We start from the raw sequence: 26,597 nt of genomic DNA on the forward strand, positions 1-26,597 counted from the left end.
ATGCCATGTAAGCAGATTTCATCACTGTATGATATTACTATTTTAGTGAAATTAAATATCAAGCAAGAATACATCTTTCTCTTCTCAAACTACCCAGTATGAAATCTAAATATTTCACTTGTATACGATTTGCTTCACAAGTCTTCAGAACAGGTTTTAGCTCTATGCTTTCTATGACTGAATTTTAAAGCTTTAATAATAAATACCCACTCTAGTTGTATAGGATTATTTCCTTATCATATTTGGAGAATTCTTCCATTCATCCCAGTGCAGATGAATACAGGGTCATGCATTAAATAATAAGTTCTATTTCTGACTCTGAGGCCTCACACTGATGAATCAACTGCTCTAAATATGAAGAAAGGACCAATCCGCTGGTCAGAATGACTATGTAAGCAAAGTAGAAATTTAAAAATATTTTCTTTTCATTTATTTTCAGCATTCTTCTATACTACATAACTTAATGACAAGCCAGAAAAATTCAACTGTACTTTTAATACACAAGATGAATTAATTCATAACATTACTTAATGTTCACCTGCCTTAAAACTTTTAATTTATTACAAGTTATTTTTCAATATTTCCATGCCAATTGTATCAAGCAAATGGTCAAATCATATGTGGATTCACACCTATTAAAATTATATTCAGATATCCAAGGTCACTGAACCCAATAGGTGCTTACCGTGTATTTTGTCTTATCAATGCCAATTAGAAAAATAAATTCAGCAATGAAAAGGTTGATACAAAGGTTCTTGTGAATAGTATTACGGTCACTCTGTAGACCACGGAAGAAACAAAAGGTAAAAATGCAGATAGCCAGGCAAACGAGAGAAATGACAATTCCCACCCAGGTAATGACCGTAAGAAGTAATTCATGAACTCCATCTTTATACTGAAAAACAAAAAGATACAGTGAACATTAGTATTCCTACGTCACATCAGCTAGAGGGAAACAGCCTTGCCTTATACTATTAAATTCTCTGAAGAACAATATTGATGTGTGCTCAAACAGGTCTCATATATAAAAAGAAATTTTGCCCTTATAAAAGAGTTCAAAATTATCTTATTGACATTAATAATAAAAGAATAACCTATGAAAGAGGAAGATTTTACACAGAAAAAGATGCAATAGCCCAAATATTCTGAAATAATACTTGAAATAATTGCCTTCAAATACATGTAGAAAATGTTTACATGAAAGAATAAAGAATACTTAGTCATAATTAAAAATAATCGACGTTTTAATGATTTTCCTGGCTAACACATAAGCTAACGTGTATGTTTTTATCTGCTTCTTGGGTTTCTTTGTGCTTATATGCTGAGTGATGAGTAAACAATAAACCTGAGTTTTCAAAATATATGTTAATTTTATATAACCTTAATTTTATTACATGATTTTAAGTAGTAACAATATAGTACCAAGACTTCTTAAAATGTATGGACAGTGAAGAAACAATTACAAATCCATATTACTTTGTTTGCATTTCAGTTACGATAGACAACAAAGATGGACTATTACACAGGCTCTTTTGACTCTCTCAGGTTTTTCCTCTGCTACTAATTAGAAGTACAAATACGTACTGCAATTTCCCTGTGGGCCATGAGGATGGCAAAATTCGTTAGGTGGCTGCAGGCACACGCTGTACGAGTTTTATTAGTGTCGACCAGCTTGCAGCCCTGGGTAGACCAATATCCCATCATAGTTCTCTCTGAGTAGTTCCAGAAGGAGCAGTTTGCATTGAAATAATTGTCAGGCTGGGAAATGAAACGACAAGATAAAATTAGGATTTTACATTCTAAGATGGCAAGAGCAATTGTTTAATATGTGTAAAAGGTAATTTAGATTAAACTTTGCATGTTTCGGACTATAAAGTTTTTCATCAGCAAAATTGTGGACTATGTTATACAAGGCAGATATCTAACTTAAAAGGGGCTTTATAGTCCGAAACATTCTAAAGTGTACTCTAAATTACCAAAGACCCGTTTTACACAATTACAATTTCCATTTTATGATTTTACATACTAATGGTACATTACAATATTTTTTCCCCCTTTCAGATAAGATTAGAGCTATGAATTTGTTCTGAGAAAATTCTATAAGGACCAAATGTCTTAAAAAAATTCATTTTCAATTTTGGGACCAATTTTGGTTAATTGTAAGTGACACATTAGCAGCCATCTGAATCATGCAGTTAGACTCAGGACTCTTAAGAGTGAACTTTTAAATGAAGTGGATATGAGACAAGGACCATGACCACCCAGATTCATTTTTGTCAGTTCTGAAAATACATTTGGTTGTCCACGGGCACATATTCACTTTACTTATAACAGCAGTTATTTAAGTATCAACTTGTATTTTAACGCACAAAAGAGGAATTCCATCTCCTCAGTTCTATTTTTTTAAAACACGATTTCTGCTAACAGTTGTGCCAAACATGATCAGTAAAACCAATTTTTTAAAAAATTACTTGCCACACTAAAATGGCAGAATCCTAAGAGTTAATATTCAGCTATCCTGCTGCTAAGGTAAGAGTTAATTTCATTGGAAAACAAATTAGAGTCATTTACATTTTCCTGTTGATTACTGAATTAGCTTTCATTAAGAATACACTTAAGTTCTAATAATCACTGAACCAGGCTCATTTAATTTTATGTTCACAGACTTAAATAAACTTGTGTATCTGACCTAGTCCAATATTTAAAATTCTAATGGAAGGTCTTTTCTCCCTCCCATCTCCCCACTGTCCTTCTCTGCCTCCCCAGCATGTCAGTTTTGCTTTCCATCCCCCTCTGGTTTTATAACCTTCCACGACTTCATTAACATACATTAACTTACATCAATGTGTGGCAGGGTAAAAATCACAGGGTCAGTCAGATATACTCGGCTGGACTCTTTATTGATTGAAACTGAAATGACGTGAGAATTCACTGCAATGGTGCTATTGCGACCAATAAAGTCAGCACCCAGTTTTATGGTTGCATTTTCTGTGCTAAGGAACTGTCCCAGACTCCGGTAAATAATGAACACCAACTTTGCAAGCCCTAGGAAGGTAAAAAATAGTCGTATGACTTACAGGAAATATGCTTATAAATAAAGTAAGATGCAATAGTGAAAAAGTCCTTATGGAATCTTTACTTAGATTAAGTTCATTGGGAAAGAATAAGGCATTATTTTTAAATCTGCTTTTAAGCGTCAAGCCATGTTTGTTGTATTCAGGGTAAAATATTCAGTTTATCTGAATAAGGAAAGAAGGATTGGAAGGGGAGGGGAAGAGAAGAAGGAAGGGCAAGAGGGAGGGAAAGAGGGTCAATTTTTTAAAATGCTGTTCCATCTTACCATTCCTGCTGTTCTGTTTGACAGTATTTGCAGAGAGTTGGATTGAGCTGCCGGCTCCCTTGATGCCCAGAGGAAATTTAAAGTCTTGTACCTGCCCTTCTGTACTGAGTACAGCAACTTCCAGAACTGTAAGAGGTGAAGGATAAAGGAGGAAGAAAAAAAAAAAAAGGTGAATGATAATTGTACAGAAACTATTGTTTCCTTTTTTGTCTATTTACAAAACTTTACTGTTAGATTTCAAGAAAATTATTCCAAGGGATCTTAAACCTTGATTTCTCTAAATAATTTTGCATAATCATTTTAATGTTTCCTTCACATTTTTATGTCTTTTGTCATGAACTAATTCTGAACTTTAGCCCATAAATTAATAGTAGTACATAACTTTTGAGATCCTATATAAACCACAAAATTAAACAGAAATATTTCAAAATGGTATTTTGGGGGATTGTTCTGTTAAATAACTTTTCAATGACCATTACCTGGCAGTAAAACTACGTAAGAAGTATAAAATTGAATTCCTTTGTTGCACATAAACATCTATTTTTTATGTATGATCAATTTTAACAATAAAATTACATACATCACGTTTTTGGTAAAAATTTTTCTAATTTCTAAAAGAAGTGAGACCAGCAAAGCATATTTACAAGAAAATATCTGTCATTATATTGAAACTTCCCATTAATTGTCAGTAATAACCATCAATTTCTATATACTCCAAAATGGCCAAATGGTAGCTGAGGGCCAAACTTCTCCTGCCATCTGTTGTTCGTAAACAAAGTTTTGTTTGAACACAGCTATCTGTGTTCATTTACATATAGTCTATGACTGTTTTAGTGGTATAGGCAGGTATCTGCAGGTGAGACCACATGATATGCAGAGCCAAATATATACTGTCTGTAGCTGAACAGAAAGAGTTGGCCAACCACTGCAGTCTAATTCAAATTTCAAAAACTCACAAGTCAGGCTCATGCCTGTAATCCTAGTTCTTGGGAGGTTGAGATCAGGAGGGTTGTGGTTCAAGGCCAACCCAGGCAAATAGTTCATGGGACCCTATTTCCAAAATAACCAGAGCAAAATTGACTGGAGATGTGGCTCAAGCAGTGAGCACCTAGCTTTTCAAGTATGAAGCCCTGAGTTCAAACTTAAGCCCCACCAAAATAACACCTTAAAAAACCCTAAAACAAGTAGCACCCTGAAAAGGACCTAAAGAAAAAAAAATTCAACATGCATTGTAACAATTATATGACCAACATTGCCAAAGCTGTTTTTCTTTCAGAACTATAGTTAGTAGCACCACTGTTAACATGAGTGTTTGCTGTTTGTTGTAAAGACTGCAATATTTTCTATCAATATTCATCTAACTTTTAAACAGAATACAGCCAGGCATGGTGGTGGCTCTTAACTGTAATCCTACCACTTAGGAGGCTGAGTAGGCTGATAATAAGCTCAAGGATGTTGTGGGCTATTACTGCAGGTTCCTGTTCAGCCTGCGTGATATAGCAAGACCCTGTCTCAAAAAAAAAAAAAAAAAAAAAAACAAACTAAAGCAAACCAAACCAACCAAAACAATCAAAAAATATGGTCCATGTATTTTCTATGAATTTTACCCTGTCTAATGTCTACTTGATTGCATAACTATTTCTATGCCTAGATAACCATGCATGTCTATTTTCATAAACATGTAATATAAATTCACCCATTCCCTTTCTTTCTATAAAAATGGAGTAGTATCATTATACTCTTGTAACCCTTATATACTAATTTTTTATTTTCTCCACTTTGTTTTACAAAGTATATATAGATTTAGCTATAAATATGAAAACAGAGACTCATATGCAATTCAACCACTTAACTGAAATAGAATTTATAAGAACATTCATGTAACTCTTGGGATTCTTTCAGGTGCAGAAACTGGTTGAGATTTTATTTTATTGACGGATGCCTGAAAAGATTAAGTAGTGATAGGTAGAGGAACTCTTCTCTTATCATATATACTGGCAAGAAATACTGGGGGAGTAAGAGTAGCAAACATACCTCTAGTATATAATTGTCTCTTCCTCACATGGAAAGTAACCATAATCATTAATTCTCTTTAAACCAAAAGACTTAATAAAAGAAAATCCTTTGAGTTTCCATCTATCATTCAAATGCTACATACAAAGTATTAATTGTATTCAACAAATATTCATTAAAGTTTAAAAATTATATCAGCAGTAAAGGAAAAGAAATTTAAAAAGCATCAGGATTATTATTATATAATTTAGAATTTCAGTTTAAGCTACAAGATAACAAAATTTATACTAACAGACTTGCATTAATCAATCAATAAATGTTAAAACAGACAAAATGGTAAATTTCCCATTATAAAGCCCCCAATAATTTATGATTATTAAAGAAAAATCAACTCATAGTTAAATATATCCTTAATTCACTGTAAATAAGGTCTTTATTTTTGTTTCAGAAAAATGGAAAAAAATGTCAATGCATATAATAGCACAAGGAAAGAAATTATAGGATATTCTCATTCATTAAAATGATGCAAAAACTTCAACAAAATATATGCACACTTTAAATGTGTTATTCTAAATAAAGTTTAACTCAAAAAAAGTATATGAAAACTAATATACTAGAAAGTATAATATTATAGTTCACCAAATTAGAAAATTGAAGAAAAACTATTATCAAAGAATTCAGTAAACTTCAGCACTCATTTACTGTAATGTAAAGGGAAAATTCCTTCAATAGATAAATTTTTGTTCTCAAAGGTTATCTATCTAAAACCTAAGCAAACAATGGTGAAGAATTCCTTTGGTTTGTTTTTATTGTTGGTTTTGAGAACAGGGTCTCTCTTATGCAGCCAAGGCTGATCTGGAGAAGACTTCCTGATCCACCAACCACACTCTGCCAGTTTTGGGATTACAGGCATACTCTACCACTGACGGCCGAAGCAATGCTTTGAAAGTCAGAATGATCTGTATTAATGGGTTTTATTTAGCACTGCACTAAAGGACACTACCTAATACAATAATTCAAGAAAACAAAAGGTATAAAAACTGAAAAGAAACAAAAAAACATAGTGAGCATAATTAACTGCACAGTAATCATGAGGGACTCTACAAACTATCAGCTATAAGAATTTAGCAAGGTTGCTATTGACAAAATCAATTGTGTTACTACACATAAAGTGACAATCAGATATGTAATGCAAAAAAGTCTATTATTTATAAAAACAAAAATGTGTAGTTTACATAAAAATAAACCTAAATTTTTTTAAAAGGTACATGACATTAATGGGAAAAATATATAACTTTCTTAGAAGACTTAAGTATTAATAGAGAAATACATAATGTTCTTATTTGGGAGAACTAAAAAAAAATCATTTGTACTTCTTTAAAATCTATCTATGAAAAAAGACTAATTCTAATAAAAATTTAACAAGATTTTGTGCATATGTATAAAATGATAAATTGATTTTAGAATTGGTATGGAAACAAGCAGCCAATGCAATCCCTCAAGGAGTAAGGTTGAAAGACTCAAGAGATAACAGTATTACTGAAAACACAACAATACAAAAGAAAAGCAGGAAACACTACACCCTATTAACATGCTGACATGTATAGAAACAACCTGTATCAGAGACATCATTATAAATCATTGGGGGAAAGAATGGGTTATGCACTAATAAAAGAACAGAAAAACAGATTATTCAAAAGAAAAAACTAAATTATTTGCCTCCCTCATATATTATAATCAAAAATAAATTTTAAGTAAACTTAAGAGAAATGTAAAAAGGTCAAGCTTTATTGTTTATAATGAAATATTTATAATGAAAGTTTATAATGAAAGATTTTTATGAATTCCAAGTAGAGAAAATTTTCTTAAGCAGAAAGCCTAAAGAAAATTTCTTCAACAAGATACCAAAAACCAACCTTAAAAGTATGGACTGATAAATTTGATTTCACCATTTCATAAAATGATACCTAAAAATAGTTAACAAAGGAAAGGCACAGAATAAACATTGTAAAGTAACACAATCCTCAAATAATTGTGTCCTGAATACAGAAGAGAAACCAAACACACACAAAGAAAGTATAAACACATTGTGGACAACTAACTCACAGGAAAGAAAACTAAAATAGGCAAATAAATGCATTTAAAAAGAATCAAAAGCAATAAGTAATCAGGGGAACTGCAAATTAAAACAGTAATGGAATCAACAACTAATTAGATTAACAAAATTTATGTCAACAATGAAGTGTTAGCAAAGACAGCGATGGTATTACTACTAATGCCAGTGAGAAGGCAACTGTTAAAACAAGGTTAAGAACAATTTGGCATTGTTCACCGTTGACGATGGGCATGCTGCAGCACTCAGAGCTTCTATTTCAGGACATATATGCATGGCTACATTTCAAGGCAGTTTCCCTTACGTATGCAAAAAAGTAAAAGCTACTAAAATGTTTATCAGAATAGTTAAGTAAGTGCCTTCTTAGATCAAATGAATGAATGAATGAATGAGAGATGTACAAGTCAGTATTTATTTAAACGTGAACAACATAAAAGTGTGAGGAAAATTATTCAATTATTCACAGAGTGTGAAATCATTAATGTTAAAAATGTCAAAATTAAACACCCTGTAGAAAAAAGAAATCTTCAAAATTTTATTCCTGTTCCAAGGCAGGAGGAACTCCTGAGTCCAGGAGGTCGAGGCCAGCCTGCGTAACTTGGTGAGAACCTCATCTCCAAAGTATACATAAAAATAAAAACAAAAACTTTTAAAATGCTAAAAAAAAAAAAAGATATGAACTACCCCCTTCTTGATCTGATCAGCATAGAGCACGTGCATGATCACGTTTACTACCTTATCTGTGATCAGTTCTGTTTTTTTTTTAAATTTAAGTGTACATGGGAAAATACCACCATGTGGCTCGGCTGGGTGGCTGGTCGCAGATGTCTGTGCTCTCTCTATGCTCTCTCTATGCCTGAAGTGATGTATGACTGAACCAAAGAGTTCTGGAACTGAATATACTTGGCTCGGAGGAGGGCTATCTACAGCCTCACTTACAGCCATTCTGTAGAAAGAATTTAAATATTTTTATCTGTCCTTTTTTTCCAAATTCATCAGAATACTGGCTGCAGTGAGATGAAAGGAGAGGATCTGTACAAAAGAGGCTCTAAGAAAACTCTAACCTCAGCCAGGAGACCTGAATGTTCTAGGGAGGAGCTTCTCTGTCAGCCTAGGTCCCAGGGAAAAAACAATACGGTGAGGAAGTGAGGATGACAGGAGGCAGAGCTAAGTCCAGTCACAATGGTTATATAGGAGAAGAAACAGTATACATTTGTTGTGAACTGCTGTTTTCTTTGTTTTAAACTGCAATATAACTATGTCTAAAGTGACAGATGGCATTATGCTGGGTACTAAGACTATTTGGAAAATACATGAAAGGAAATTTTATAACTGATGGATTAGCTTATAGCACACATCTAAAACATCTAATTAATTTTAACGTCCCAAGGAAAGACAACCAAACATTAAGTGCCTTGTAATACGACCTCTGTACCTAATTATTAATATTATTAAATAGGTTCAACGATGTACTAGGGATAAAATAAGCAAAATCCAGAATGTGGGAAATTCTACAAGACAAATCACCTGTTTTCTTCAATAAAATTATTTGTTTGTTTGCTGGTGCTGGGGTTTGAACTCATGGCTCCATGTTTGGTAGGCAGGTGCTCTACCACTTGTGCCACTTCCCCATCCATTTTTGTTGTGGTTATTTTAGATGAGGTTTTGGTTGTTGTCAAGGCCAGCCTGGACTTCCATCCTCCTATTTTGGGCTTCCCTTCATATGCCAGGTGCACAACCATGTCCATCTTTTTTCCATTGAGATTGAGGTCTAAAATACTTTTTTGCTTGGGTGGGCTTGGAGCCCCAATTCTCCCAAATTCAGCTTCCTAATTAGCTAGGATTAAAGGTGTGAGACACCAGTGAGCAGCTAGGTAATTTTTTTTTTTTTAAGGGTGCAGCCTTTCAGTTAAAAGAAGCTCAACCAACATATCAAATACATATATTGTGTGAACTTAATCTGTAGCATTGTTCAAACAAAACCAACTATTAACATATTTACAAAAATCAAAAGTATACATATTTTTGTTATTTTCTGACCTTATTTTTGTTAATTTTTAAATGGTATTGTGTTTTGTAAAGGAGTTTGAATACATATGAAGTTTTTCACAACAGTAGTGATAGGATTCTATGATTTGCTATAAAATAATAAAGTGGTGAGAAGCTAGATGTTGAAACAAGACAATGGAAATTTTTATAAATCAAAATTGTAAACTTCTCAAGATAATGAGAGAATAAAAGGAAGAGTCATACACCAAGGGATAACATTCAGAATACATATTTCAGACCAAAGATATTATACTAAGTATCCTTGTAATGTTAACAAGAAGATAAACAACGCAATGAGATAATGAGCAAAAGAAATGAACAGACATGTCATAAGAAGACATGTGAATAGTCAATAAACACATGAAAAGAAGTTATCAGTAAAATGTTACTTAGCAATCACAGAAATACAAAATAAATCCACAATGAGATGTGACTATGAACTACCAAAAAAGGCTAAAAATAAAAAGACTGCTAATACTGGAGAGGATGTGGAGTTAAGTGGAGCTCATATATTGCTGTTGGAGATCACTGAGGAAAAGAGCAGCCAGAAAGTGGAAATAAACCAAAGTTTAAAGAAGGAGCTGATATACAAAGGATATTGTGTCCTTACAATGGAATTATACTTAGTAATTACAAGGACTGAACTACTGACACTCCCATCTATATGGGTACATCTCAAAAATATTATCCTGCATAAAAGAAGCAAGACCAAAAAGAGTAGTACATACTGTATGATTCCATTCAAATAAAGGTCTAGAAAAATTATGACAGTGATGAAAAGCAGATCAGTGGTTGGTTGCCTGGAGCTGAGCATAGGAGGTGACTGACTTGTGAAGGAACAAAAATGCTGACCATGCCGATGATTAATTATTTGGGTGTACACGTGTTTAAAATCCATCAAACTGTGTGCTTAAGACAGGTACCTTTACTTTGTATCAATTATACCTTGAAGTTGATTGTAAAATGCCACAATCAGATACCATTTTTATGGGGTCACAAATTATTACAAAGGTAAATCATGCTATGGAGTTAGACTGAGGATTTAAGGAGATATTAGTAAGAAAGAAAACAAAAAAGTGTTTCAATCATTTTAGATCTTGTAGCCATGCCTTAAGTTTAGATAAGAGCTTTAAGAAAACGAGATCATAGAGGACTATTAGGTTATGTTAGCCCTTATGTCCGAAAAGACAAAACTTTAAGTCCTAAGAAAAATTGAATTTTTCATAGTAAATAATGAATTCTTTTCTCAAAATTGTTTATACTTTCAAAGTCAAATAGGATGAACTATTTACTTTATGTTTTTATTTTTAATAACCTTTGGAAGACTTAAAAAACAAATTGAGGTTATAATACACTACATCAAATAATTCTTTCATGACTTGTTCTTTGGGATGGGTATAATCAAGGGTATACCCCTCTGTCCTTAAGAGTTATGTCACTGAAAACAAGTGAGAAATACTGTTCAATGTGTAACTTAACAATTTTATTAGATCAGGAATTAAATTGACCTCAAAAATAGAAGCTTTAGACAAAGAGGAGGAATTTTATTTTTTTTTGTATTACGACTAAAGCTACATCAAAATGTTCTTTTCCTCATGAACAAGTATCCCAGATCATGGTAATCTGCATTATTTTGACTTTATCTACACTGAAGTTACTGGGTGATTATTTCCATACCATAGGATAAATTATTTTAACATTTCATTTCTTTCAAAAATTTAGTTATGGCAAACTTAAGGTTTAAAATTTAAATTCAGGAGTCATAATTTGATTTCTATGCATTGTCTACATACCCTTCTCTTTTTTAAAAAAACACAAATTCACATGACACTGGCAGGCATTATTAGGCAATAAGATATAGCAGTCCAGATGCGAGGCTTCATTCGGTATCTTCTGCCCTCATGAAGTGAGCACAATTTTTGGTGGAAAAGTAGTCTGTATCCATTTTGGGTTTTTTGTTTGTTTGTTTTATTAACTTAATGCTTGGGAAAGTTTTTACTTCCCTAAGGATGTAGCAAACTTCATGCAAGTCCAACCTTATCAAATAATCAATAATAAAAAAATTGGTCAAACCTAAATTAGAGAACACTTACTTAACTTCTTTCAAATATTTTCAAAATGATTTTCTATCTCTCTGTAGTGGCAGTATTTCCATTCTAATTATGCCTCAAAACTATTTGTAGCAATTTTTCACTTCGTGAAACACGGGTAGTCTACAGTATGGGAGATGTAATTCACTGAACATATTTTTACCTGGTAGTTGTGCTGAAATTTTCACTTTGTGCTGAACATTTCACTCAAGTTTGTTAACTAAAATATTTAACCAGGAGAACACCTACCATAAAGTAATTTGAATTCACTAGGAACAAATTATATAAAATGGAAACGCATTCGCCAGTTTCATAGCAAGCACTTTCATTACTTAAGCGATCCATACTCTTGTCATTTAAGTGTTTTTACACTTTTTTCTTTAATGATTTTTCAATTGGAAACACACACATACCCATAAAAAAAACTTTAAAAAGATATAGGGTGAATTTGGGTTTTGTATAATTTTATTAAGTTATAATCAATAATTTCTTTTGCAATTTAACAAAGGAGAAGTTTGGCATAGGGAAATAGATTTAGAATGGAAATGTCATTCTCTTAAGCATCTGTTTTCTAAATCAAAATTAAAGATAACAATAGATTCACTTACCAATATTTTCTGTGGGCATGGAGACCCTGGTTGGTTCTAAGAGATTGTCAGCTAAGACAAAAGCTCCTTCTTCCAATGTATCAAGTAACATTGTTGCTGTATGAGATTGCTCAGAAGAATTCATGTGTTTCCAGGATTCCAAAGCTTCAGGTCTCAGCAGGTTGTCCACTGTGTCAACAATTGCCTGCATCCATTAGAAAACTATCATTAGTTCTGACTGTTTCTAGAACCGAGGTGATTTTCAATCAGTGACTAGTGACAACTAGTCATGATATTTATCTGTCGTGATGATTTCGTCTTATTTCAAGACAGAATATACCTGGACAACATGCCAGTCTACTTCAAAATAGGAGTAACTAAAGATTAGCAGACTGCTATTTAATTATAGGGTGTATATACAGAAACATGGCTTGTTTTCATTTATCTAAACGTATCTCAGTTGTTGAAGGGCAAATGCAATAGTCAGCAGCAGCAGCTCTTAACCTGAGGCACAACTCTTTCATGGTCACAATGACTAAAGTCACTGAGTTTAAATCTCAAAACTGAAATGTTCTAAGGAAGAAAACACTGATATCTCTGGAGAACACTAATATTTACACTTGAAATTTCAGACATCACTTTTTTGAACCTGAACTAAAATAAAAACTAAAATTGTGCCTCATAGACATTGTCTACTTATAATCATTTGAAGAAAAAAATAAAGTTTAAGGAATCTGCAAACATTTTCACCCTTCCAAATTCCTGTCCAGCTTAAAACAAACAAACAAACAAAAAAACAAAAAAACCTATTGGAGAGCATTTTTTAATTCATAAAAAATGGTTTGCTTTTAAAGGAATCAAGAAAGCAAGCAAACTAATTAAGGGCTATACCAAAAATTTAAGGAAAACGAAAAAGCATAAATAAAATGCTCATAAACAGCCCAAGTTGTCAATATTCATATAAGTAGGTTTAATTTATTACCACCCAAAGTAACATTAGATATAAACCAGTCAGCCAATCAATTGAAAGTAGGCTCTTATACTGACACTTCCTATGCCTATGCCCTGAGTATATCTTGGACAGGTGGAAAGCAGAAATCACTACATTTATTTACTATTCCATTTGCCTAGTCATAATGTGTCATTAAGCCCATATATAAATTGTTTTGATCTACTGGTAACCACTGAAGAAAACAAAGGTAACATTACATTAAGAACAACAAGGAAATTTGCTACTTTGAGGTATATACTGAAATGAACAAGGGAAAAAGTTGTTTGAGACTACTGTCAGAGTAAGATTAATTAGCTTAATCCATCTTAATATCCTTGTTCTGTCTGCATTGTGAGCCACCACGACTGTCCTGGCAGGTGGAAGATACTTCCAAGTGGCGTTAAAGGCTTTTTTCCTCTCTCTAATGGGAGATAGAAGAGTCAAAATGCTCACATTGATACTGCTGCAGTCACTAACTAGAGTGGAACAGAAAATGGTCTTTGGAGGACAGATTCATTAGTCACCAAGAAATATAGACTAGAGTCTCTAATCTAAATTACAAATGAATCCTCTGTCACAAAGTAGAAACTCGCTTAATTTGCATAGTGTTAGTCAGCTTCTGATTTGTAATTTAAGGAATGTTATTGGTCTGTTTGAACAGACAAGCTCATTTGAGACATACCAAATGTGACACTGGTCAGAAATTAAGGTCACAATGAAATTTACCATGAATACACATAACTAGCTGACAGCATGCTTTTATTGATTTGAAACACTCCTTATTTATTACCATTTGTACTTTTCTAGTGGATCAAAATGATCATTAGTTTAATCACATTCTAGAGGCAGTCTTTCCCATTCTCTTAGGCAATATACCTATCACATTTCACACATTAACTAATGCCTTAAAGGTGTTCTGAATATTTGGGTTTGAAAAATTCTATAGACTTTAGCAGTTATTTCTTTACTCCCATTAAATAAGTTCAAAGGAACTCTCAGAACATTTGCTACCTGAAAATAGATTTTCCTGCTGCCTTTCCTAAGGTCCAACAATGTCTTTTACTAACTAGTGAGGTAGAAGTCTTTTTTTTTCCTCCAGACCTTGTCAACCAAAATTAGGGAAATTATGTACTTGAAAAAAAAATCTCTGTTTTATGAAACCACAAAAGTATTTTTACTTTATTGTCACAGTATATAAAACTGTTCTTCAAGGTTTGATTTAACTTGGTAATGATACCTAGAAAAGTAAGGCTAGAGAGAAACCATCTCTCCAAAAAGAACTTCTAAACATCAAACAAATCAACACAGAATGCAAATTGGTATTAATAATTTGATCTGTCACAGAGAACTATTAAGGCATAATTCACTGTGAGCCTTAGCATATTTCCTATTACTTGGCTATACCAGGGAGAAACACTGGCTGGAGCACAGAACTGTGAGCCAAGCAGTGTCTCTCTGCTCCCACTAGCTTGGTAAAAACTGACATGTAACATACACTGATATCACAGTCACATTACTTATATATCATTTCTAGTCACCCACACCCATATCACTCTTATTCTAGAAATGACTCCTGAGATTTTCAAGATAAAGTCTGTTTTACTTAAGAGTACACCACAGAGATAAAAAAGCAGTGATTTTTTTCATGCACATACATTATGATCATGCAGTCTTTGATATGATAAACTGCCAAGAATATATCATAGCTGTTTTACTTAGATAAGTTGTTTAATCCAGAGATGACAAAGAAAACAAAGAGACTGTATGACTACTTCCAATTCAGAGCAAACGTTCATTAAAATTCTTAAACTTTTGGATGAATGGAAAAACAGCAAAATTATTAAAATAAATTATTTGCTTATTCTGAGAGTAATATACCTGTGAAAAGCCAACATTTGTACAGCTGATATTGGGCACATTATATAATTATCAAAGACTGAAATACATTGGGTCATGCAGCAAGATGAAAAGCGTGGCAGGTAGCTGAAGAAGGGAGAAAGCAGGGTGACAGCACAGGAGAGATACCTTAAGGTAAGCCCTGCATGTCTTCTCTCGTTTTTGGAGCTTTTAAGTAAAAGAAAAGAAAATCAGAGGTTAGCTTTTATCTGTCGAAAATGAGGAAAGAAGAAATCCTCAAAAATTAAGCTGATGTTCCAGAGTTCAGTTTGTAATGTACAGTAGTGCTCTGGATTTGTGTGTGTCTACACTAACTGCCAAACCTGCTCTCTTAACAGCTTTTAGCTGTACATTGTTAAAGTATACTAACCCAGAGCATGTTAAACGAAACAAAAAAAATTATAAACATATAAATTAAAGAGAGAGACAAAACATATACTGTGGTTTAAAAAATAGTCCATTTATTAGCCACAGATTTTAGATTCAAATGAACCTAATATAAACAGTGTGATGAGAGTAGCTATCAAATTTTTGTTGTAGTATGAAAAATTAATAGCAGATACAAAATAATCCTGAAGAGGGTAACTTGTCCTCCCAAAAGTATTTCATTGGCTAATAGTCCTGTGTCACAATTTTGTTGCAACATTAAGAGCTGCACCTATAAGCATACAAAGTATATTAATCGTCTAACCAAAGAACACATTCTAAAGTGAAAGTACTACCCACCATCAGATGGATGAAATACACTGCCAACTAAAATCTCTGAGGTGATTAATATCATTTCCAACTTGGGGAGTGGGACAGGTGGCGGGGGGAGGGGGGATCACTCATTTCAGAAATGTAATTCTTCCTGGAAAAATGATCCAGATTTGAAGTGTTCTTTCTAAGTGTATATCCAGGGGGCCAGAGGTTTGGCAGCCAACTGCTGGAAGACTAGAATGCTGCTATACAACAAGTGTGATTTCAAATAGCAGAAAAGCTCTTCCTACCTTGTTATAACTCCGCCCAGCAGAATCCTTTTCACTTGGTTTCAGTTCCTGCAGCTGTGCATCAAGGATGTCCACCAACTGCTCCATCAGTCTCACCGAAGAGCTTACGTCTCCTGCGAACACCGGCCCTTTGGTATGTTTAGCCAGTTCATTGGCAAGACTAGCAGCATTTTCTCCACTTCTGATCTGGAATGGTAATTTGTATTATATCAGTAAAACTTCCTATTTTGTTTATAGCTTTTACTGCTCTTCGAGACTTCTGTTGTGGTGGGGAAAAAATTGTAAATATGCCAAAACCTGCAACTAATTGAGACCAATAACTTTCTCTTCATCTCAGAAGATTAAAGGCTTTTAGATCCTCAACACACAAAAGAAATTCTTAACCAGACACTTAAAAGAAACAAAAATAAAAAAGAGAAACTTTGTAAAAAATTTCAGCAAGCTCTCTCATTTCACTGAATTGTTACTTAAAAAATCTTGTTTATTCCAATAATCGAGCATTGAAATCAGAGTCAATGCAGGTTACTATAGTGTTTCTATTTCACAAAGGTGGATGAAAAAGAAAATAGAAGGCACTGCATTAAACTGTAACACTGAAGTTACTAATGCTTTTTAAAGTCATTTTTTAAGCCATTGTATCATAATCATGTGTGATATAAACATCTGCTTGCATTCTGTGGATTCAGTTGCAAACTTAATGATATTTGATTTATTAGACCAATGCACTATTTGTCTTATGAACATCAAAAGAAAAGAGAACAAACTAAACATGAATGAAATTAAGCAAGTATGAACTCATTAAAAAGCTTAACACAGAAAACAACTTACTCCAAAACATATGTAACTTTCAATAAATAGTTTACAGAGAAAACTATGCATAATTTTTTACTTTTTACTGAACAAAGAGCAATGGAGCTGGCTTTAACATACAAAACTAAATTATTTATGTTAGAAGTTAAAGCCCTAAACCACCAATGTGTACCATATTAAAACGTTCCAACCAACCTTCTGAGCCAGCTGGTTTACCCAGTGTGAGGTACAGTTGCTAAGATCGGGGCCCTTAGGGTTCCATGTTCCAGTGGAAACCATGCAGAGATATGAGGCAGTTCCTACAACAGATGTAGAAAACAACAGTGAAATTGAAACCATTTTTCTGCAAGCATTCAGGAAATCAGCTATGATGATCCTAGTCTGTGTGTTAAATTTTGAATAAACGATAATGGAAGTAGTTGACAATAACTGACAAAATGTAGAGTATAATGCAGATTATAAACAGTAAATATAAAGTCAGCGCAGAAATATCAGACATTTACGGCAAACCAAGTCCTTGATTTTCTTGGGACTCATTCAAAGCGATGGTTGTAATGAGAAAGGCAGCTGTAAGGAAGCCTAGCTTGAGTCCCCAGGCAAAAATCTCAGCCTTGACCGAGGTCTTTTAAGAGAGATCAGTGATTCAACACCTAACCTGACCTGATTTTCATAGTTAAAACTCTGAGAGACGCTATGTTCCCAAAGTAACAAAAATAATAAAGTTAGCTATTTGTTAGTGATTTGTTCACTAGGCATTGGTAAAGCTTTTAGCTATTTGTAAATATCTCTTTCTTCAAATACAACCACTTCAGTGTAATTTAGACCCTACTTACTAAACTCAAAAATGTGTGTATAGCATTTTACAGGAAATACCTCTTGTTCCTTTGGGACACGGCCGTTCAACCATCATTCCCCTTTGTGTCTGAGGCCACTTTATCCCCCGCGCGTCTAATGCCTCGCAGAATCTCTCTGGCAGGGGAAAAATATTTGTTACAGGAGGAATTTTGGTTGTAGAAACTGCTGGAGGTGGTTTGGTTCCTTTGCTTCCTTCCTGTGATCCAGCTACGGTTGTGCTCATGGGGCCTTTCTGTGAAGTAGTGCTTGTGGTTGATACTGTGGTTTTGAACAGCTCAGCTGAAGAAGTTATGGTCACAGCTGTGGTAGGCACTATGGAAAAAAGATGACTGTATTAATCTCAAACACACACTCACACATACAGATAAGCACATATGGATGTGTGTATACGCACAAACAAAAAACCTTTACCCATCTGTGTGCCCCCATATTGACAGGCACAAGTAGAGAAGGAGGAAAGAATAAATCTCTTTGTCTGTCACAACTTACTGGTAATACTGGCTAAAAGATGATAATTCAGGCATTACTACAGCTTTTTATTGTATAACGGTCTATATTCAATTTATTTCTTAATGAAATATTTGATGGGATCTTTTAAAGTATAATTTCTAACAGGAACTGAAAATAGATTAATGTAGGAAAATTCTATTCTTTTATAAACGCAAACTTTATAAACAAATTCAAGCTATCAATAGAAGACTGACAATTATGTGTAATTAGGATGATAAAAAGATTTAAAGTCACCTACTCTACATCTTGCAGGAAAACAAATACTGTGACATCTTTCCACCCAGCAGCCATTCTTGCTTGAGAGATTTTTGAACATGCCTGATTAGATCCAAACAGAAGATAAGCTTGGCATGCTTGTGCTGTTTTAGTAAGGAAATATCTCAGGATTTGGCATCTTTACCTTTTGAAAAGGTAGGTATGAAGAAACACCTAGTTCTGATCAGAAGTGATAATGCAATCTCTTATCAAGATAAAGGGTTAGATCAAGTCATGTGTAATTCGAAACCAACCCTCCGTATCTTAGTGACCCTTAACAGAGAAAATAAAAGGACCATGGCTACACATTTCAAAGCACATTGTTTTTCAAGAAAAGGTTACTTTTGCTTTCTAACATTACTTTTAAACATTTAAATCAATTAGGCTTTTAAAAAAAGGAACTTAACATTCTTTTCATTAATTACTATTTACTTCATTTAAACAAACAAAAAAATTTTTTAGTTAACAAAGCTCACACTAAAATTATGTTGATATTTACAATTTATTGACCCTTAAAGCCTTAAAGATATGATGCCAACAATTTAAGCTGGTATTGTACAACATATTAAAAAGTTACTTTTCAAATCACAATAAAAATAATTACTTTACTCCATGATTCATCTACACATGAGAAACAAGCTGCAGTTTTAACACTTATGAAAAAACAAGTCCAGGGCTGTGGAGTGGCTTAAGTGGTAGAGCACCAGCCTAGCAAGCATGAAGCCCTGAGGTCAAAACACAGTACCATCAAAAAAAAAAGAACTAGCTCATGTTATTACTAATATGCTTAATATTTTAAATGTTAATAAATATGTAAATATTTATGTTCATAAATATTTGTTTTATATAATTCTGAAACAATTGAGACTATACTATGCTTACCAGAAAAAGTATTGTGAAAGTGTTTCTTCTGGGTCTTTATGAGTGAGAAACTTCTTATTATCAATAGACACATTCTATTCCTTTTCCCCTGTATCTCAAGAGAAACCTCCTAAGCACATGTTTTATTTCCAGGGCATAATTTATTGACCATATGAGAGATGCCTGTGTACATCAGTCAAACATCATGCCTTGCCAGCTGCTGCAGAAACCTATTCGAACCTGTCTATCTTTTTTTGTAAAGCACTTGCCTGACATCTTGCTAAACCTCTGTAATTTTCTTTTGATTACAATGCAGCTAGGCTTTCAGTGCTTGCCCAATTAACATTTGTCAAAAGCATCACAATCATTTGCACAAGTGTCAAATGATTGCTGCTGTTCAAGTCTTACAGGGAGTGAGGAATCAGAGGGAAGAGAGAAAAGGGCAGAATGTAATGGTTTTGTGTTACACCACTTTATGTATCCCTTGACATTGTACTAATTAATACATATTTAATCACTGAAATATGTATTAATACTATAATTAGTGATTTGTTCGCTAGGCATTGGTAAAGCTTCATAATAACTGAGTTAAGGTAGATAGGAACCTCCGTTAATGCACAAATTCTCAACCACCATTTTGCGGCCATGTTTCCACTTTTTTTTTTTTTGCTAAGATTTTCATACTTTTTGACCATCAAAAGAACTCTAAAGGGAATCAATACATTTTTCAAAGGTAAATTAGCAAAATATTGGGATTTCATGAAAGTAAAAGTGATAAAACTAAACCCTTAATGAGGACAATCAGAATTTCTCAATTTTGCAAGACTGAGATTTAGCAATACCTCAAGGAAATCGATTCTTTAAAATGCTGAACCTAGAAATGCAGAGGTACTTCTAAAATTATTTCTTTCCACAGGTGGAGACAAGTCCTAATAAGGCATTTGGTAATGATAAAAGCTTATACTTTTTCAGCATTAATGTGTCAGATTCTGTGCCAATCCCCATCTTCAGAGCATCTTATTTAACCTTTACCACACAAACCCACGAAGCAGGCACAAAATTATCTTCCTTTCACAGATATGGAAACCTAGCCATGGAGAAATTAAGTGATTTGTTTAAACTCAATGGGCTATATTCTTAAATGTTTGATCTTACCTTTCTAAGTAAAAGATTTTCATAAACTCTGAAAAGGTACAGGTTTCTATAAGCAACTTGCCCTCATTTTGGTATATGGGAAGATATTATAAGATTAGAGCAATGAATAATAAATAATAAAAAGTCTTAAAATGAAACCTACACAGCAAAAGGTTCAAAGCTCAAGAGTGTCTTATGAATAGTAGAAACCTTAATGGCTCACAAGAGAATTACAACTCAAAATCAAACCATTTTTCCTGATAAAGTACTGTTTGTCAGGATGGCATGTAAGCATCCAAATGAACTGACTTAGCACTCTGTCTACCACTTATCATTTGAACACAGACACCTAAGAAGTGGTGCCAATGAACATACTTAATAGGTAGTCGTTAAGATTTCAGCAAAAATATAGGTTTGTTCAATTTATAAAAGCAACGTTTATTCAAAACTTTTTATTTCTTCCTACATCAAAGAGTTTGAGGATAATACCCAATAAGTGCTCAGGGTTACATGTCCCTCACTAAGGTCCAAGAACTCATCCACTGCTCACGGAAGGAATTCCAGCTAAAGTGAGTTTGTAGCCTGGTGAGGCAAAAATGTTATCCAATGCCTGAAAATACTGATCATGTTTTAAAAAGCATTTAGTATTAGTGGAAAGATATTCAAGTAATATGTAATCTATGCTAAATGCTTCATAAGTATAAATAAAACGGTCTCTCTTGCTAAAAATTTGCTCTCCTGTTACAGGAGTATCTTACTTCAGAATTAAATTTAAGACAAATACTTAGGAACTGCCAAAACTCAAGATATTACATTTTTTGATAATACTTGGGATATCAGATTGCAGGCAGATTAAGTAAATATAAAGCAATCCAGACTGATAAATAGAAGAGTTAAGGTAGGACTGAAGGGTTTTTTTCATTTGTTTCCTTAGCCCACTCTTGAGGAGAAAATGAAAAGGGAAAATCGGATCTACTTTAGGGGAATGCAGCAAATATACCATGTCGGGATAACAAAAAGCTAAAAACTCAAAGCAAAAGTATCAGGGCACAGAAGTAACATTCTTGTTTTGTTAGAAATGGAAAGTAGGGAAAAGCACTGGAGCTGTACACGAGTCTGCAAAAGAGAAGAGGAGATAATTCTACAGCACACTGGGCCACACACCGGGTAGGACATCCAGTCCACGAAACTTTTTTTTTTTTTTTTTTTTTGAGACAAGGTCTCACTGTGTAGCCTAGGCTGGTCTTAAACTCGTAATCCTCCTGCTTTGCCTCCTAAAAGCTCTGTTCAGAAGACTTTTAAGAGTGGATTTTAGCCAAATAAATCAATCACTGCTGTTTGGAAGGCAAAGACCTAATTTCTCTGATTGCCTTGTCCTATCAGTTTCTTGGATCTGGTTTCTGGAAAGCTGACAGTGCCTTATTGGTTTGACCTAAATCTACAGGCCAGAATAGTTCTGCAAGGCCTCACTCACCTATAGGCATGTGGATACAAAATCTCTAATAGCATATGAAAACAAATTGCAAAGAGAAAGAATAAACAACAAGAGAAATTTAGGTCAGATAAAACTTTTGACTATTCAGATTTTCATAAGGGGTCAATATGAATTTTCACATTCTGGGAGTACCTAAGGTACTGGAATGATAAAACACTGTCACGGGAGTATATTTAAGTTTCTCATTTTCATAGCTGGCAACTATGCTTTCCAAAAAGCATTTAAATTATCAGTCTTTTTTGATTGGAAATGCATTAAAATATTTACTGGTATGTAGACCACATGTGGAGAATGGTACTAATGCCTGTCAATGAAGTACTTCATGACAAGTAGATGGGTAATGAGTTCTTGTTGAATTCAATCTGCACTCAACTTTATTCACAATCCTTCAGATGTTGCCTCATTATGAATTGCAGTTTTTAAAGCATTTTTTCCCTTTTTTTCCCTAATGAGGGGGAAAGATTTATTGGCATCCAAGACAAATGTAATAGTTGTCGGGGAATGCAGGTTACAAAAAGGTTAGTACAGAATCCATACAATTTTAGCCAATGCTTTTAGTTTGTCAGTGTCTGAAGTTTGCCTGTTGAGAAACCTGTAGGATAAAGGAGAAACACGGTAGTAGTTGCTGGAAATACTCAGACACATGAAACATCCAAAAGTGCTGGACACAAAAGTATACACATAGTATATGTCTTAAAATAAACAATTCTAAGATACTATCTGTAAAAAAAATTCCATGCACTAAAAGAAGATTTAATTGTTAAAAATTTAACAATATTATAGCTACAGTTTAAAAACAAGACAAAAAGCATCCACACAATATGTGATTTAGAGAAAAGGTTGTCATGTACTAAGTTGACATGTCATTTATTATTGCTCTAATTTTACAAACAAAACTCATATATTTTGATATTCTATAGACTGATACTCTTTGTGTCAGTCTTTGATTCTCTTTGTGAGATCCTAAGCATGACAATATTTAGAACTTATTAATAGCATACATTAAAATGAGTGGTTATTCATTACAGATGAGTATATTTATGTGTGTATATGGCATTGCTGTAACAGAATAAGAATAATACATGTTCCACCTTGTTGAAAATAATGATTTAATCATTCCAAAAAACTTTTCAGCTCCTAAAATTTTAAGGGAACTTAATAATTTGAAAATTCCAATTAATTCAGCAAGTTGAAATATTAACTTGTATCTTAAACCTACAAACATATAATAATACAATAATACACTGAGGTTCCTCTTTTATCATGAGTATAAGGTAATCTTGTTTTAGTAAAATAGTCATTTAATTTACTTCAAAAATTACTTCTCATAGAAGTCATTTAATAAACCAAAATAAACTTCCAAAAATTTAGACTTACTTTCTAATGATTCTTCATTAAAATACCTAAAGAGAGCACAGATTAAAAAATGCTAGCACAGATCATAAATCATCATTTGGGACCACTTAACACTCAGTCCAAGTATGGCAGTTAAAGACACAGAAACCTTCACTTAAAACTATCACTAATTTGTTAGGAAATAAAAATGTCCAATTTTTATATGGTGGACTAATAAGATGTTTGAAGACTGTCTCTCCTATCCAGAGAACAGACACCAAAACTTCCAAACACTTATACCTGGTGCTGTACATCAAACCTAGCCATTCTCGTGGGACTTCCTAACACACATTTCCTTTAACCACTGGCGCCAAGAAGTTAAAAGGTCTGCACACAGACTGTAATCAATTTAGAAGCAGGTAAGGAAAAAAAACAAAGCTAACAGATTTGTAGTTCGTATTATATTTTAGCATTGAAAAACTAAATTGACTAATGATACTACAATTTCCTGAGGGCAACATTTAAATGAAAAAATTCAGAAAAGAAAATTGAACAAAAAAAAGGTTAACATAGGCCACATAATCTTTTGTGCTTTATAAGAAGAGGAGGAAAATAGTGGGAAAATGACAAAGTCTTTTAAAAGTAAGCAGTTTACAAATGGCATATAAGCATTAACGAGCACACTTTCTTACCTTGGGCAGGATCAGGTGGACCAAACTCCAGAGTGTATCGTAAAATAAAGTTATTGTTCCACACGTAGAGTTGGTTATCTCTTGGATTGTAATCCACTGCAGCAATGTACTGGTATTGGTTGGGGAAGGGAACGTCCACATATTCTCCCCGGTTCAGTCGAGTATTGTAAATGTAATCAATTGCATTCTTGCCTGTTTCGCTTTCATTGTCTTGATAAACTGACCTGACCACATACAGGACTCCACATATCATGAAAGCATTTGATGCAGCACGCTTGTCATAGACGGTCTCCCATGTTGCTTCAAATCGAAGAGTGTATGGATTCAGTTGGCTAATAACTATCATTCCGTTGTTCTGCTCAGTGGCATAAATCACCCACAAGCCATTTTCATCCACAGCTAGGTCAATGTCAGTCTTTCCTCCCCATCTATATGGTGAGGTATCATGGTAGTTGGCGTAGTTAATTATGGCTTCCCCACTCTTAATTCTAGTCCTCAAGTCAAATTTCACAATATTCCTGGTTCTCTCTTTGTTAAAGAAGACAGCACCATCATATACCACAAATCCAGTACCATCTACTCGATTTGGAAGTTTATATGTTGTTGTTTGACGACTGTTTTGGAAATCTTCTAAAGAAGCAAATTCTATTAAAGTATCAGTGCGGTAGGGAGTCCAGGGCATGAAGTAAATTTTATCTGCAGCCTGAAGAGGGTCCTTGCACCAAGCACCTGCCTTTTGTTCAGCTTCATAGATACATGGTGAGTCCACAATTGCTTTCAAGGTCCCAGGGCACACAAAAACTAACAGTCACAGAGAAAAGACAAGAAATAAGCCAAGTTAAAAAAAAAAAAATTATACAAGCACAAGGTTTACTGATCACAAAAAAGGGAAGATTTATTAGTATTCAATTTTACCAAAATATATACTTAATACAAGTAATGCTACCCTTCTTTTCTGAAGTTACCATAATCAATGTACCAGTGTATGAAAGTGGCTGGGGTTTATTTTCGCAAATACAAACCTATGTTTAAGATCATTCAGAACTGGGCTCAGAATTTAAGTTTTTTAAGTGTGTTCTTATTTTACAATTTGTAATATATGCTTTGAAACTTTGAGCTTGTGCTTAAATGTGCATGAAGCATATCACTTTATTAAAAACAATTTATACTCTCCAGTCCCTAGCATAGCTCTAACCTCCCCCAAAGTAAAACCATAAAATAAGGCAAAAAAGTCAGGAAGCCCAAAGTGAAGACTTATTTAGAATTTTTACAGAAGTTAAAGGTGCTTCAATTTAAGAAATATAAATATTTGGAAAATGCAATTAAGAGCAGAGAAAAGTAAATACAAGGAAAGCAGTGATGAAGCGACCAGGAGGACCCTGTAACCATGACATGCTAGGGAGAGGGTTCTGGAAGCCAGGCAAGATGACACTTTAATAATAAGAAAATATCCAAGGGTGTCAGGAAAAGAGATAAAGGATAAAAAAGAAACAGAGGAAGGGCAGCTCCCCCTCGCCGACTTCACAAATTTTAGCCCATCACCAGATTTAGCAGTCATATAATTTCATTGTAAACAGTCGCCTTCTCTATGAGGTGGATTTATGAGATCCTGTTGATTATTTTAATATAGGAGTGTTGTGGGGAAAGGGGAGGGAGGGAGGAGGTTCACATCCATAAGGCACATAACAAGGAGCTGGGGTTCAGACTGTGTACGTTATTTACCTTTTTGCTCCACTTCTATTTTAAGCATCGGAAGAAAAATAAAAAAAGGTGCAAGGAAAAAAGAAAAAAGATTAAAATAAATTGACTATTAGTCTAAGATTGAATTCGTAATAGACGCTAAATATAGGAAGAACAAGTGGCAGTAACTACTTTGGATAAAGAGAAACACACACAGGAAAACCTAGCAGGAGAAAGATTCTAAAGTTACATAAAAGAACATGGATCAATCATTTTAGTAGATAAGGAGGCAATAGAAATAAGTTGGCATGTTGCTTCACTTAGTGTACCTGAATAAATAATGAAACTGTTCACTAATGCATGCTATACATACTCTTGTCTTTCCAAAGTCATTCAGCATTCTTATCAAATTTTCCTTTATATATGTATGCTAGAGACATAAATGCATGCACAGGTGTATTACCTTCATCTAACTTATATGAACTCAATTATTAAATTGACTATAATTACAGAAGCATAACAAAAATACATTTGTAAAAATAACTCAATTTTGGAGTTCAGATCAAATTTAATAAGTAATGATATGGCTACATTCTTCCAAGATATTCACATAAGAAGAAATATACAATTATACATTTCAGTATATGTTTCAATTGTTTTTCTATTAGTTCTTAGTTCTAGAAAAAAACATCTAAGCCATTTAACAAATGCCTCCTTTTCAGGAATATATAAATTCCCCTATGGCTCCAATAGAGATTTTAAAGGGTGAGGTAAAGTAGTGCCTTTCTTCCTCACTAAGAATTAGTAAATTTACTTATTTAAGTTTACATGTACTTTGTATTACAAAATTCTAATTTAATTTTCTATATCAAATATCAAACTTGTAATACTATGTCTATTAA

General features: G+C 33.6%; 1 protein-coding gene across 41 annotated transcripts in view; it reads right to left on the reverse strand.

Moving 5' to 3' along the window:
* Positions 1–26,597, reverse strand: part of Adgrl2 (adhesion G protein-coupled receptor L2) — a 620,387-nt gene that overhangs the window by 22,105 nt on the left and 571,685 nt on the right. For 24 of the 41 annotated variants that reach the window (XM_074079630.1, XM_074079629.1, XM_074079627.1 and 21 more), the window contains 10 exons: positions 24,016–24,816; positions 17,752–18,045; positions 17,074–17,177; positions 16,069–16,254; positions 15,209–15,247; positions 12,214–12,397; positions 3,341–3,466; positions 2,840–3,045; positions 1,585–1,758; positions 686–895 (listed from right to left, as the gene is read on the reverse strand). In XM_074079630.1, coding sequence (XP_073935731.1) covers positions 686–895; positions 1,585–1,758; positions 2,840–3,045; positions 3,341–3,466; positions 12,214–12,397; positions 15,209–15,247; positions 16,069–16,254; positions 17,074–17,177; positions 17,752–18,045; positions 24,016–24,816 — 2,324 coding nt within the window. The remainder of the gene's footprint in view (positions 1–685; positions 896–1,584; positions 1,759–2,839; positions 3,046–3,340; positions 3,467–12,213; positions 12,398–15,208; positions 15,248–16,068; positions 16,255–17,073; positions 17,178–17,751; positions 18,046–24,015; positions 24,817–26,597) is intronic. The other 17 variants (XM_074079636.1, XM_074079637.1, XM_074079646.1 and 14 more) reach the window with 3 other exon arrangements.

This window comes from Castor canadensis, chromosome 7 (genome assembly GCF_047511655.1).
Source record: "Castor canadensis chromosome 7, mCasCan1.hap1v2, whole genome shotgun sequence".
Taxonomy (NCBI): Eukaryota; Metazoa; Chordata; class Mammalia; order Rodentia; family Castoridae; genus Castor; species Castor canadensis.